The following is a 14,973-nucleotide window of genomic DNA, read 5'->3' as shown; positions in this document are numbered from 1 at the left end:
ATATAATTCATCTAGTTAAGACACTAATGGATCCAATATAGAAAGTTAGAAATTAAGGGTCAATGATATAGTGATTCACTAGTTTCTAGTTAAGACACTAAGCTCTGTTTGGTTGCAAAAAGTAGGGAAGACGGCTGAGCATTTCCAGGAATATGAAATGCCAAATGTTGTTTGGTTGTCATTTTTTAGCTCAAATCCCATTGGACTACTAGATATAGAAGAGACATCATTATTAGCTTTTTGCTTAGGTGGCGCCTATGTGGCGGGATTGTCCCCTCCCATACTTTTCCAATGTCAAACCTTGTTTTTGGTAAATTTTAGAGGGGAAAAGAGTAGAATATGAAATGCCATGTGTAATCATTACTTTTCTCTCTCTTTCTCTCTCCTCTTTCTCTCTCTTCTACTATTTATTTTGTTAATGACACCCCTCCATTCTCCCACATGCTTTGACATCTAACCAAACAGACTACCAAAATTCCCTCTAATCTTCTCAGACAAGTCTACACATATCCCACCCTTGTCACCTCCTTGTTGACTACTACTTCCACTAAAATCTCATCTAACCAAACAGAGCCTTACATGGATCCAATATAGAAAGTCAAAAATTAGGTGCATAAATGTAGATTAAACACTACCGAGTGTGCAAGTGGCATTCTGTAATTTAAAATTTTAGAAACAGTACATAGGTCAGTGTGTGTATAAATATATAATTCACCCAGTATCAACCATTAAGAAGCTTGCTTGCTCATCTTGCATCTATGGTTTTAAATTTCAGCCGAAACAAAACAAAATGGTCGAAATATTTCGGTTTCGGCCTTGGCCGAAATTAAATTCTCATGAAGTCATTTCTTTACAAGATTTCGGTGAAATTTCTATGTCGTTTCTTTACAAGATTTCGGCGAAATTTCACAGAAATTTCACCGAAATTCTGAAATTTCGCCGAGATTTTGGTGGAAATTTAAGTTTTAGCCCTCTACCGAAATGCTGTAATTTCCATCAAAATTGTAGAAATTTTAGACATTTCGGTTGGATTTTAAAAAAAATTGAAATTATTATTATTTTTTTACATGATTTCGGCCGAGGCCGAAATGTTTCAATTTCGGTGGAAGCCGAAACCGACCTTGAAACTGAAATTTAAAACCTTGCTTGCATCACCTTCTCAATATCAACAGTGAAGAAATATCCTTAACTATTAAAATTCTAAAAGTAAAAGACTAAATGTCTAAAACTGTAAATATTACTAAAATTTGAAATAAAATAAAATAAAAAGCAGAAAATGGTCAGGTTACATTCGGTTGGGGTTGCCCGATATCCCAGCCCTATTTTCAGTTCGGTTATAAATTCCCAACCCGCAACCCAACCCAAAAAATATCAACCCAACCCGCCCAAAAATCAAGATGAACCCGACCGAGTCACACCCGTACAAATAAAGGAGCCTGAAATGGGCAGTTACCAAAAAGTTCCATCCATGCGAACATGAGGAGTACCTCCCCGAATAAAGTTATATAAGGAGACGTCTATCTCCAAGGAAGAGGTCTTCGAACCAAATCCAAATATGTTTTAGCATTTTATCTTTACTTTTCAGCATTGTACCTTTTACTTTTCTATTGATGTAGCTTTTATCTAGATTAAGGGAGCAAACGAATTCATCTTCCCAGATGAGTTTTTCTCTTTAATTCAGCTATCCCCGTATTGGCGTTTGTTTGTGTTGTTTTGCCGTTGAGATAGAATTGAATAGTCTGTCGACCCCTAAGAGTCATTTGCATTTTGCGTACATCGACAACATCGTTTGCATTCTGCGTGCATCGACGTTTCCTAGCCAATCCTGAGTCGTTCACATTCTATGTGTGTCGACATGTCATTCATATTTTGCATGTGTCGACATCCCCTCATTTGGCATTGCGTCTGCACTTAGAAAGTCCTTTCCATCTGTGTAAAGGCAGAGGAGCCCAAGGAAGAAATGGCGTTCTCCTCTTCTTCTCAATCGCATGAATTCCAATCCCAGGGGATGGGAACATTAAGAAATGTCATTCTCCTCTTTTTCTCAATCGCCTTAAATCCAATCCCAAGGGATGTAAACGTTTCGGTCGTCAACACCTCGAATTGAGTTTCCAACTTTTGCCTCCAAGGAATCTGGCATGCCTATGCACCCTCACACGTGCGTGCTCGTAACACGCGCGCATACAGGCGCTCAGACACCCCCACACGATTGCACTGTTCGACCGCGCCGAGGCATTTTAGACCAAAAATTTTTTCTATGAAAGAAGCTTAGGGTTTCATTTGAAAAATAGATAGTGTTTTTAATCTCATTTTTGTAAGTTGACACTTCTTTTATTGGTTGGTAAGCTGCTATGTACGAGGTTCCTCTAGCTTGACCTCAAGGTTGCGGAACAAAGCCTTAACCAATTGAGTATTTGAGCTAGAGGCTAAACCCCATTTTGACACTCCCCTCACTCTTCTGTTTTTTCTAAGTAGGGGCATGCTGGTTGCTATTGAACTTGAGGTTGAGGTGCAACCTCTGATCAAAGCATAGGCATTGTATCCTCGAGACTTTATTTCTTGGTAGCCACCTGTGTAAGTGGGAAACTTTGCCTATCTTCTCATTTCTATACATCATTAGATTTTCTCTTTTGTTTCCTACTTTGATTATTTGCGTCCCTAGCATTTGTACCAATTTGTCCAAACACTGGTTCCCTTGATAGGGAACTCGACCTCTTGAGTCTAGGTCATTATCTAATGGTGCTATCGGGTATACCATTCGGGAGTTCCAGGTATATATTGGAGATTGATGTTCCCATTCGGGAGTTCCAGGTATGGGTTTATATGGTTCCAATGAACCAACATTAAATTTTGAAACATCAGCTAATCGATCGTATCCCGCGGCATTGGAAATAATATTCTATTTTGGCTTCTTTATTGCTTATGCTGTCAAATCACCGATTATACCCCTACATACATGGTTACCATATACCCATGGAGAAGCACATTACAGTACATGTATGCTTCTAGCTGGAATTTTATTAAAAATGGGAGCATATGGATTGGTTCGGATCAATATGGAATTATTACCCCATGCTCATTCTATATTTTCTCCCTGGTTGATGATAGTGGGAACGATTCAAATAATCTATGCAGCTTCAACTTCTCCCGGTCAACGCAATTTAAAAAAGCGAACAGCCTATTCCTTCTTCGATAGGTTCGTTATCCTCTATTCAGGTAGATTTATCAAGTAAGTAGCACACTATATATTATACAAGAAAAGTAGCCAATCGTGGAACCACTTATTCAAGGATTTCTATACTAATTCATGGATGGATTTGGACTTGGTTTGGATCTAAATACCTTTTATTAGATCCTAACAAATTTAGGCTCAAACCATAGGACTGATTGAGACTGAGCTTAGCTCATTGAGGACTCCTATCCCAGGGCAAAAAATAGGGTATAAGAAAGTGCAGGAAAAACATGATCCTGGCCTTCCAGCATGAAGCCAACTGATGTTAACCCTTCATCTAGGAGGCCCCAGCTTTCAATCAATGATCAGGTGTCAATGTTGAGAACAACACTCCGAAATTCAAAGTGGAAAAGACTGGAACTTTATCGGCCAATATGGTTGTTAGAAAATCCGTATCTTATTCTTACCCACTTTGGCCACGGCCTAAAAAAGGCACTCCTCTAGTACTTATATTCCTTTGTTTGGTAGGTTAGGTACGCATTATATTCCTTCTGCCAAGAAAGAAGATCCGGCCACATCGGATTAAGAAAAGGAAGATGATTTTTTTCGCCCCTGTAGGATTATGCGCCCCCTTTTAAAGTGAATTGTAGGCCGACTTAACACTATTTGATGTCAAATCACGGTTGGGGGGTGGTAGGCGGGGGCGCATAATCTACAGGGGGTGAAAAAATTATCCCCTAAGAAAAATCTGAAAAGAAACTTTTCTTATATGGGAATTGCTAGCGTCCATAGCAAAAGGCATTTCGCGGCTGGTCTGTTGCATGTCGGACCAGCCAATTTGTGAATGGAGACAAACGCTGTTGTCCTCATTCACGATGTGGCTGGTCTGACATGCGACAGACCAGCTGTGAAATGCCCTTTGCTAGCTGGTTTGTTGTAGGGGTGGCCAACCGGTTTGGTTCTCGGTTCTCGGTTCATTTTTTTTCGGTTCTCGGTTCTCGGTTCCATGAACCGTAAGAACCGAACCGAACCGGACCGAACATATATATATATATATATATATATTCAAAGTTCGGTTCTTCGGTTCCGGAACCGAACCGAGAACATTAGACCCGGAACCGAACCGAAATTTTTCGGTTCTTCATCAGTGGAACCGAATCGGAGCAAAAATATTTTTTTACAGTTCGGTTCCGGTTCGGTTCTGGTTCGGTTCTGGCCACCCCTAGTCTGTTGCATGTCAAACCAGCCACCTCATGAATGAGGAGAACATCTTTTGTCTCCATTCATGAGGTGGCTGATCCGACATGACCAGCCACGAAATGCCTTATGCGATGGATGCTAGCGTTTCCATACTTATACGTTGGCTGACATTCACAACCCCCATATTTGATGAAAAGGCCTCATTCTTAGGGGATGGAGAAAGATTCCACTTCCATCAACAGTCTCAAGCCTCAAGCAGCACAGCGGTTGGACTTTAGGGGACTCTCAGATGCCTCCATCAAATGCGGCAACAAGTACAATCTGAGGGCTTAGGACTAGTAAAAGTGATTGTGAATGAATGTGAATTTGTCCCCGCTTTATAGTAGGGCTGCAACTCGGGTCGGGTTTTGGAGAACCCAACCCTACCCGAGAAATATCTCGGGTCGGGTCAGGTCGGGTTTTTTTTTTCGGAAAACCCACGATTCCCAAACCCGGCCCTACCCATGATAAATCTCGGGTCGGTTCGGGTCGGGTCGGGTTTTTTCACGTTGACGCAAATTTTTAAGGAATATTCTTGTTTGGCAAGGCAACTCAACTCATAGAAGCAGAAATTACACTCACATTACACTTGAATCAAACAATGATGTAATTACACTCACATCACACTTGAATCAAACAATGATGTAATTACACTCACATCACACTTGAATCAAACAATGTTGTAATTACAATCAAACAATGCTGAATCAAACACTTGAATCAACTCAACTCATAGAAGCAGAAATTGCACTCACATACAGTAACAGGGGGTGCGTGGGTTTTTACTTTTAACTTTGGGATAATTACATTTACACCCCCTCTAGTTTATGACCCATCCACTTCTACCCGTATAGTTTAAAACGTGACAAATACACCCCTGTAGTTTCAATTTGTTTAAGGTTTGCCCCCTCAGCTGAAGGTTCGTCCATAGATTGAAGGGTTAGGATGATCCGATGGAACTAATTTTTTGGGCACACCATATCTATGTCAGGACCCATCAAATGAACGCTTTGGATCATCCAAATAATGTGGGCCCCTACCCGAATCCAAACACTACCAAAAAATCATCCAAATAATGTGGGCCCACATTGTTTGGATGATCCAAAGCGTTCATTTGATGGGTCCTGACATAGATAGGGTGTGCCCAAAAAATCAGCTCCATCGGATCATCCTAACCCTTCAATCTATGGACGAACCTTCAGCTAAGGAAGCCTACCTTAAACAAATTGAAACTACAAGAGTGTATTTGTCACGTTTTAAACTATAGGAGTGGAAGTGGATGTGTCAGAAACTTGAGGGTGTGTAAATGTAATTATCCCTTTAACTTTTAACTAACAATAGAAAAAAATGTACATACTATAACTTATGTAACTCGGGTCGGGTCGGGCCTCTTCAAACCCGGCTCGACCCGAGATTCATGCGGGCTTTTGAATGCTGAACCCGGCTCGACCCGAAACCCATGAAACCTGAACCCGACCCAAGCTATTTTCGGGTCGGGTCGATGCGGGTCGGGTAAAACCCGGCTCGAGTTGCAGCCCTACTTTATAGAGGAGACTCCTAGGCAATGAAGGAAAGTCGAGTTTTCTAAAATTTTGGTTTTCAGCTACAATTACTAGGGTTTAGAAGAGCTGCAAAATTACCCCTTTACCCTCTCCAACTTTTGAGTCCATAGGTACATGCCACGTATTATCCTTTGATTTGTTGACAAATTTTACCCCCAACATATTGTCCCCCACTTTCTAGGGTCGGTCCGGGCAAAGTAGTTTTCTATCTCGGTTTCTCCAAATCAATCTGCTAGTTTCTGATCAGCTGGTGTAGCATTCTCCTAGATCGGTCACAGTAGGTCGGTGACCATGGTGATGAAGATAGATACTTGCAGCTCGGGCTACTTTAACTTCTACTTCTGTAGCTCGATCGAGGTTTCTTACTGGCGTAGCTCGGCTAGGAAGATTTGATCAATTTCTAAATGCTTAATCTGATTTTAGGGACTGGTTTCCACTCCACCAATCTCATCTCAGAATTGTTGCCGCCGTTCGCGCCCGAAAGAATAAAAAATGAACCAATTCCTTCTTGCCCATCGCATTGATCCAAATGCTTCTTACTTTTAGAGCTTTACATGTGTTGGGAATTGCAGAGCAACTGTAACTGAGGGGGGCAACCTTCCGATGATCGGAACCCACCACCCTCATCATAGCCGCCAGGTTGGTGCTACCTCTTCCCTCTCGACGAGGATGGCGATACAGCATAAAGCTGTTGCGGGCCCACCGAGTACTTGGCTCCAAGCAATTCTAGGGAAGGGGATATGGAGTACTTGGCTCCAAGAAATTCTAGAGAGGGGGATGGGGGGACGATCGAAGGAGAGTCCTGTTTCCCATTTTGCCACTTTGGAATGTGTGACGAGGGGATGCCAGGCCAGTAATGAGCCATCTGAGCCGCCCACATATGATGCTGCTGCTGTTGTTGCTGTTGCTGCTTTGCTGAGCCAGGATAGCCCAATTGTTGCTCATGGAATGGGTAGGAAATATATTGCGATAACTGTAACTGCAGCAAATAAAATCAACCCAATTCACATTTCATGAATGTTTTTAACATGCCTAGCTGAAAGTGTAGGAATTTATCAGAGAAATGAGCATTTTATAATAGAAAGGGAAATTTGGACATATGAACTTGGACATATAAAATCAAATGATTTAAATTAGTGGAGATTGATTTTGAATTAGAAAGCTTTTAACATCAAACTACATGATTTATTTGCAAGCAGTGTTTCTTCACTAAGTTAGAAGTCAATTTTAAGGTGAAGTCCAGTATAGGAACGACAGTTTCATGCAAGACTTGAAATCTAGAATAACAAGGTGAAACCAACAAAACATGTTTGTGTCTGTCCAAAGAAAAAACAGATAGAAAAATGACCAAAATTGCTATCAAACCAGGAGAGATTTGACCAAAAGTGCCAGTGTCTGCAGCCAAGCAAGCCTATTATGTAACTCAGCACTCATCCAACAATTGTTGAGTTAAACATCCACAACAGGGCTGAATTCTTCCAGGCTAAGAATTAAAGAATTGGATCATTTGGAATCCATTGTTTCACCCCCATCTATTACTTATTGTTTCTAGGGATAATTAGACGAATTTGGATCATCTGGGATCCTTTGCAATCCCCCTATCTTTAAGATATTGTATCTAGGGATCGGGTTGGTATTTTGTACTCTTAATTGTAATATCTTTTTATCTTAATACACCTGCAGGGGTCCTCTGCCTAACCCCAACTTACCTACCCCAAAAAAAAAAAAAAACTAGGAGAGATTAGTGAACTGAACTGATAAAAAAAAAGAAGGGGATGGGATGAGGATAGAGATGGCTAATAAATGTCTGAAAGACTTTTAAAATGCATATTTACCACTTCTTTCTAATCAAATTGACAGCAAATGAGGAACCAAAGTGAATTCACCAAAGCAAGGGAAGAGAAGTGACCTGCTGGGCTGTGGTCAGTTGATCATGATAAGGGGAGGAATAACGAGTGTGAGAGAGCGAGACAGGCATGATTGAATGATGTTGAATAGGAGATTGCATGTAAGGAACACAGAGTCGTCCAGGGGACTCCAACCCATTTCTCAGATTATTAGATTCTCCTGCTGATAAGGATAGAAAATCAAAACCCTGCAAAGACCCACAAGCTTATCAGAACAAGGAAGCTTTCTGAAGAAAGCATAGTTTTAAATTTGGGCCGAAATTACATTGAATCAGTTTTATACAGGATTTCAGCGACTTCGCCGAAATTTACACGATTCCACTAAAATTTAAAGATTTTCAACGAAATTGCTGAAATTTTCCAAATTTCCACAAAAATTTTAAAAAATACCAAATTTCTTTTACCAAAATTTATATGATTTCGGCCAAAAATTTGGCAAGTTTTGTTGACATTTAAAATCCTTGGAAGAAAGGTATGGGTAACAAAAATTATAAGAATACCTGCTTTTGCTTGGCATTGTTCCCAGTTATGGCAGAGGCCCGCCGATCTTGCAGAAGCCTGTTATCCTGTAAAAAACCAATTCTCGCTTCGTGTGGATTCCTCTCTACAGCCAAAGATTTTGTGCCAGTAGAAATAATGTTATCCACACTATTTTTCAGCCCAGTCAGCTTGTTGGTTGATGTCACACTGAACTTTGCACCTTCATTCAGTCTTGATAGATTGGCTGGAGTTTGCCACCACTTTTTCTCTCCACTTTGGTAGGAAGATATGAGACGGCTTATACACACATGAGTGGTACATCGTTTCCATGATGGCCTTCTTCCAACTGAAACTGCTGGCGGTGTAAGCTGCAAACGAATTAATCATGATCTCAGAAAATGAATAAATATGCTTCATAAGAATGTGAAAATTAAATGGAATTAGGATACTGGAGAAGTAATATTCTTTGATAAAATTGGTCACCTATTCACTTTAGTTTCAGTCATGGTTGAGATGAGTATTCAGTATTCACTGAATATTCATATCAACAATTCATTTTTTCCAATACTCATATCAACAATTCATTTTTTCCAATTCATTTTTTTCTCATTGGAAAAAAGAAACGAACAGCTTTTCAAAACATCGATACGAGCCAAAATGAAGCCAAAGCAAGTCCTAGTTGAATTGGAACGGTAGGAGCGAATACTCGCTAGACCAGTCACAACTCGGGGGAGTCAAAGGAGTTTAGCTGACTTGGTAGGGCAAAACAAGGATTCAGACAAGAACTCGACAAGGTAAAAGGGAGTCAACACAGGCGAGTTGACAAGTGACTCAGGGAGTTTTGATACAGCGATACAGAACTAAGAATAAAGGGAAGAATATCTTTCTGTAAAGCCAATTCTCTACCTTTTCTGTTGTAACACCATCTACAGTTGAACTAAGCCTAGTGGCACAAGTCACAGAATCTGACCAAGCTGCAGCAGCTTTAGCTGAAGATGACCTGAGAATCACATTTGCATAAATCAACACCCTTTAAAAATAGGGTCTATCACTAAAAAAATGAATAAAAAAAACTCTAAAAAAGAAATGAAAATTACCATGTCAACTCCCCATGAACATCACATGACCCATTACGGAAGCCACGCCGTAAATCCTGAGCTCCTTCTGTTTAGGCATCAATATTAGGGCTGATCAGGAGAATGATAATGCAAAATGTATAATAGGATAAGAATGGCATGGTGTGCATTTAAAGCATATCTTCCATGGCATTTAATGATACAACCTTCGATGAATGCAACACGCGCACTACATTCATTGTTGTCTTTGATGGGCGGTGGTTCCTGTTTCGGAGCAGCAGGTACTTCCTGAAAATAACCCAACCCACCAATATTTTAGATAAAGATAATTCAAGAAGAACTAATTTTCAAAAAAATAAAATAATAATAATTCAAGCAGAACTAGCAATTATCCACTAGGAAAGGAAAAATATGGTTGAGAATTCAAATTAAGACATAGAAGCATACCAGCCGTGAGACATTATCTGGTTTTTGCAATGGAAGTGCTTCGGGTTGTGTTGGTTGAAATGATCTGCAAGAAAATCAAGTAGAAAGAGAGATGAGCGGACTACTACTCCCAGCCTATTAAATGGCTAACTATGGATGTACACCAAGCAAAGATCTACCCACCCATTTGCAGAGTACGATTCTGAGGAAACTTCAACAGGATTCAACAAGTTGACAACATCACTCAATTGAACATTTTGTGTATGATCGTTTTTAGAAATCCTCTGGAGATCTACTTGAGAAGTACTAGTCAACTCCAGATCAAATTTCTGGCTTCCCGAGATGGTGGGTCGCTCAGAAACATTGGGTTGGGTTATGGGTTCAATTTTTTCGGTTTCTTCAAGTGATTCTTTCTTACATAACAAATGACTGGTAGTTTCTATGCCAGTAGAGACGCATTGAAGTTCTATGGTCTCCTCTTTTGATGCTGCTGAATCAGAAAAAAACCATTCAACCCAGAAATAAAAACTAACTGAAAGAAAAAGAAGAATACGATGTAGAAGTGTGAATATTATATACCTTCTTTCGGAGTCGGTGAGCTTGCCCTTGTCTCCCGCAAAGGCGAATTCTTTGCCCCTGCGGTTCTCCTCTCTAAACTACTCTTAACAGGTTTTTCAAAGGGAAGCATACTAGCTAGAGCATACAAAGTTTCTGCTACTTCTTCCTCATCTTTGGTAATTGCCACAACTTGGTTTCGACACCTACCCAGGACCCTCTGATTCTGCAGGTAAACCCCAAAATCAGTTAATCAAAATAAAAAAGAATATGAATATAAAATAGGGAGATGATATTTTCACCCCCCTTGCATCACGTGCACACCCCCCCTTATAACCTGATTTGACGTGAAAAGTGGGCAACTTTATGTCAAATCACATTATAAGGGGGGTGTGCAAGTACTGCAGGGGGGGGGGGGGGGATGAAAATATCATCACCCTATAAAATAACATAAAGACACATAGAATAGAACCCACAATGTTCTGTTTGGATTTCCTAGCACAATTAACCTGGGGTGGTGAATCAATCCCATTGGATGCACGGTGTTGCTTCTTTGCATCTCGCCAAGGCGGGGAGATGGATTCACTGTTGCGTTTGTTCATTGCTGCAATGGTAAAATCAAATTCAACCCATATTAGATTATAAAAACAGATACTACAATTAAGAATTTTATGGAAATAATTGACATACCCAAAACACCATTGTAAAAACCAGAGGCTTTTAGTTTGTATTGAAAAATATAGAGCGCGACAAGAGACTACCTATCCTTAAAACCCAGTACAAATTCAGCGAAGGTTATTGCATGCTTTAATATAATAGAAGGAATCTACAGGATCTTTCACACCTTAAGTATTAAATTTACAAAAACCAGATCCATTGTCGTCGAGAAAAAAGTGTAAAAAACAAAGATTACAAAATAAGATTTGACTTTCCTATAATTAAAACCATAGTAATAATCTACCCAACAGATAACAGGACGGGAAGGAAGTAAAATTCTCTTTCCTATTATTAAAACCATAGTAATAATCTGCCCAACAGATAACAAGATAGGAAGAAAGTAAAAAATTCACACCCCATGAAGTCATCCAAGAAAATTCAGATTAAACCAAGTTATTGGGAGTCAATTAAGAAAAGAAAAATGGAAAAAAAATAATCACGGAGGGCAATTTCACTCTCAAGTAGCATACCTGACCGCAGTTTACGAGGTACAGGCGCAGGATCGACACCATTGCAGCCATCTGAAGCCTGAAAAACCAAAAAATACAAACAAAAATAAAATAAAACAATTAGAGAATGCAAAATAATCTAAATATAAAATATCAGAGAAGAATCTGTTTTTTTTTTTTTTTGGCAGTATGAATTCAAACAGCCCACCTTCCCATGGAGCTTAAATCTCCTACCAATGGGTACGCGAATCTCCTCTTCTCCTTCAGACCCACCACCCATTTCAATATTTTCGTCACTCAAATTCGCTCTACAGAGGATACTAGAGTCCCTAATCTTGTTTTTCTTCGATCTCTTCGAAAAATCCAAATACCCCCCATTCAATGCTGCCAAAAAGAAGAATTAGAGAAAACAAATAAACCAAGAAATGATATTAAGGTGCACACATTATCCTCAACCCTATCACAAAACTGCCAACAAATGAAATTCTACACATAAAAACAAACACAAGGGTTTGTTTGTTTGTTTGTTTCTTCATGGATTCAACAAAAAAGATAAAAAGTTTTCTGTAATTTTCATGGCATACCAGAGATGAACTTGTGTTGTCTCTTCCCCTCTCGAATTTTGTCCATTTCTGAGCTAAAGACATGGATCAAAGAGAGCTTAAACGGCTAAAATCGATCGAACCCACCTCAAATAAGTCCTTTGTTTGGTTCCTTACATGATAAAAACCACTCAAAGAATCAGAAAAAGATAAAAGCCATTTCTAATACTTTTTCTTGTTACTGAATTTCTCTATTTATGTAAGACTGAAAAGAATGCTACTTAAAAGGCGATATAATCGGTTGAGTAAAGGAAGGAATAGAATAAGTTTTTTTTTTTCCCCACGAGAAAATCGGGCGGAAAGAGAAACGTAAAATGAAGGGTTTGGTTACCAAACAAAGAACAGAAAATTCCATTTTCATCTCTAGACAGCTATCTATTTCTCTTTCTTTCTGTGTTTATCTATTTCTGAAGATAAACACAGAAAGAACAGAGCATGAAAAAGAGCTAAAAAGTTGCCAAAGAAAAAGAAAAAGGCGAATTCGTAGCTTAGTTCAGACGAATCAGGTTCTTCACCAACTAAAGCACAAAGAGAGATAGAGCAAAAAGCTCAAATCCATGAAAAAATATTAAATTTTTTTCCAGATCTCGATGAATAAAAAAAACCCAATGATCCTCAAACCTCCCAAAACAAAACCCATCTCTCTCTCTCTCTCTCTCTCTCTCTCTCTCTCTCTCTCTCTCTCTCTCTCTCTCTCTACACCAAAAATCCAAGAAAGAAAAAAAAACCCATATCTTCTACTGCTTCAGATCTTCACGAATGATCAATAAAACACGAAAAAAACCAAAACCAATTTCAAACAGAACCAAACAAGAGAAAGGAAAACACATTCAGATAAAAGACTTTGCTCAAATCTTCTATCTCTGTAAGCTTCTTGAAACAGAGCACCACAAAATAAATCCAGGAAAAAAAAGTAAAGAAAAGGAAAAACACCTCAAATCCAAAAACCCATCAGGAATAAAAAATTCCCATCGGGTCTCCAGAATCACTCCAAAATCAAAGCTTAGCTCTCCAAAATCAAAGCTCATAAATGAATAACAAAATGGCCACTCTGTTTTCTCTTTTGGCTTTTATAGCAACACAAAAAAGTGAAAAAAAAAGAAGATGATAAATTCGCACCCCTTTTGGGATAATTCGCACTCCTTCCACGTCAAAAAGCTTAAAGTCCGACACATATCCTCCTTTAAGGGGTGCGCATTATAAATGCCCCAAAAAAAGTCTCCCTTACGTCATCCCTCGATCGAACGGCTCATATTCTTCAACCGTCCTGTTTCGGAATTCGAGGCTGCCAGCGTGGAATCCCTCCACGTCATCTCGTTTGTCTCTATTTAAATTAACGGTAGAGATCTATTTCGCTTAATGTTGGGCTTTTAGTAACCGTCCGATTATTTCTGTTTAGAGGACGTCTTTTCCCATTATATGCGATGAAGGCGGTTATGCGACTCTCCCTTTAAATCGGGTAACTGAAACCTAATTCCTTTATCCAACGGCTATTAATTCTGTAGAAATTGAAGGCTCAGATATTTGCCACGTGGCAACAGGTCCGCCCGTTACAGTGTAGCAGCACTTTCGCATTATCCCCTGCAGGCTTGCCCTGCAACGAAACTTTAGTTTATATACGTGTGTTTTTATCTTATTTTTAATGATTACTGATATTGGCACTACCATTTTTTGATAATTGCACGAACTTTTCTTTTCTTTTATTCTTTAAACATCTGTTAAAGTTTATTACACTCTCGGTCTCCTGAGCAGCACGCTTCCCAAAAAGTTCTCATAAACAACATCAAACAGAAAAGACAATCCTAGTTTGTGCAATTATTAAAAGATGGTAGTGCCAATATCAATAGCCACTATTAAATTATTAGGGGTGGCAACGGGGCGGGTCGGGGCCGGATGTTGGGGTCCCCTTACCCTTCCCCTTTGCGGGGAATTTTCCCCCTCCCCTTCCCCTTCCCCTCTGCGGGGATGGTGGGGAATCCCCCTCCCCTCCCCGCGGGGAATATCTAATCCCCTTCCCCTTCCCCTTCCCCTCCCCGCATCCTTCGGGGACAAAATCCCCGCCCCGCCCCCTCTTTGGAACCCAACCAAACCAGCAAACAGAGCTTCTTTCTTCTACGTCCATTACAGACAATATTGTGATGAATGCTATGATTCTATTCATGTGATCAACAAACAGATGGACAAAATCAGAAATGCATGGATGAGACAACAAACATAAATAACAATAGGACCTCATCTTTCAGCAATTTTCTGCATAAATTATGGAATGATAGATAGGAAATGAGCACCAGGATTACCTTCATTAACAGGCAGCCAATGTGCAAAAAGTAACTATTTCAGTAGTCACAATGAACTTTAAAAGTCCATAAGTTGGCGCTCACACACGCAAAATAATGTTCATTAGTTCATTCTGTATAGCATGTTAACCCCCAGATGAGCATGAGAAATGAGAATGGAGAAGAGAACAAAATCAACAAATGACTTATTTCTTTAATTGCAATTCAGTTTAGTGCTGACATGAAACAAATTTCTAGTAGCTAAATTTTTCTTGTTGAAAATTAAAACCTGCAATCCAACCCTAAAATTCTGTTGGCACTACGATTTTTTGATAATTGCATATACTCAGCGTCTCAGGCTCTCAGCTTGTCTTTATTATTTCAACATCTGTGAAAAGGTTATTATAGTTCCCAAAATGCTCTCAGAAGCTAATTAAAAGGAAAAGACAAGCTAAGTTTATGTTTGGGGGAATCTTGTAGCCGATCCACAGAGTTTCTAGTCGTTTTCCTTA

At 39.5% G+C, this 14,973-nt stretch overlaps 1 protein-coding gene across 3 annotated transcripts; it reads right to left on the bottom strand.

Moving 5' to 3' along the window:
- Positions 1–5,976: 5,976 nt before the first annotated feature.
- On the bottom strand, positions 5,977–13,229 carry LOC143886449 (uncharacterized). Of its 3 annotated transcripts, none has more exons than XM_077390416.1 (14): positions 13,119–13,229; positions 12,168–12,297; positions 11,792–11,967; positions 11,605–11,662; positions 10,894–11,021; positions 10,442–10,643; positions 10,046–10,352; positions 9,884–9,947; positions 9,643–9,724; positions 9,458–9,524; positions 9,267–9,360; positions 8,381–8,728; positions 7,883–8,068; positions 5,977–6,952 (listed from the first exon to the last, which is right to left on the bottom strand). In XM_077390416.1, the coding sequence occupies exons 2-14, from the start codon at positions 12,211–12,213 to the stop codon at positions 6,620–6,622; spliced, it is 2,091 nt and encodes a 696-aa protein (XP_077246531.1). In that variant the 5' UTR covers positions 12,214–12,297; positions 13,119–13,229; the 3' UTR covers positions 5,977–6,619. The 3 variants fall into 3 exon arrangements, with proteins under 3 accessions (XP_077246531.1, XP_077246532.1, XP_077246533.1); XM_077390417.1 differs by having other exon boundaries at positions 10,046–10,349; XM_077390418.1 differs by having other exon boundaries at positions 10,927–11,021.
- Positions 13,230–14,973: the final 1,744 nt, after the last annotated feature.

This window comes from Tasmannia lanceolata, unplaced genomic scaffold (genome assembly GCF_043159265.1).
Source record: "Tasmannia lanceolata isolate RefF3 unplaced genomic scaffold, GAP_Taslan_0.1 ptg000011l, whole genome shotgun sequence".
NCBI lineage: Eukaryota > Viridiplantae > Streptophyta > Magnoliopsida > Canellales > Winteraceae > Tasmannia > Tasmannia lanceolata.
This window is presented reverse-complemented; position numbering and strand designations above follow the sequence as displayed.

Bases quoted from the DNA above. Each gene is read 5' to 3' on its own strand.
- LOC143886449 (XM_077390416.1), bottom strand. From the start codon at position 12,213: ATGGACAAAATTCGAGAGGGGAAGAGACAACACAAGTTCATCTCTG. The intron at 9,725-9,883 runs GTATGCTTCTAT...GGTTATTTTCAG, and splicing joins CAGATAATGTCTCACGGCTG to GAAGTACCTGCTGCTCCGAA. The intron at 9,361-9,457 runs GTAATTTTCATT...TGTGATTCTCAG, and splicing joins GTTCATGGGGAGTTGACATG to GTCATCTTCAGCTAAAGCTG.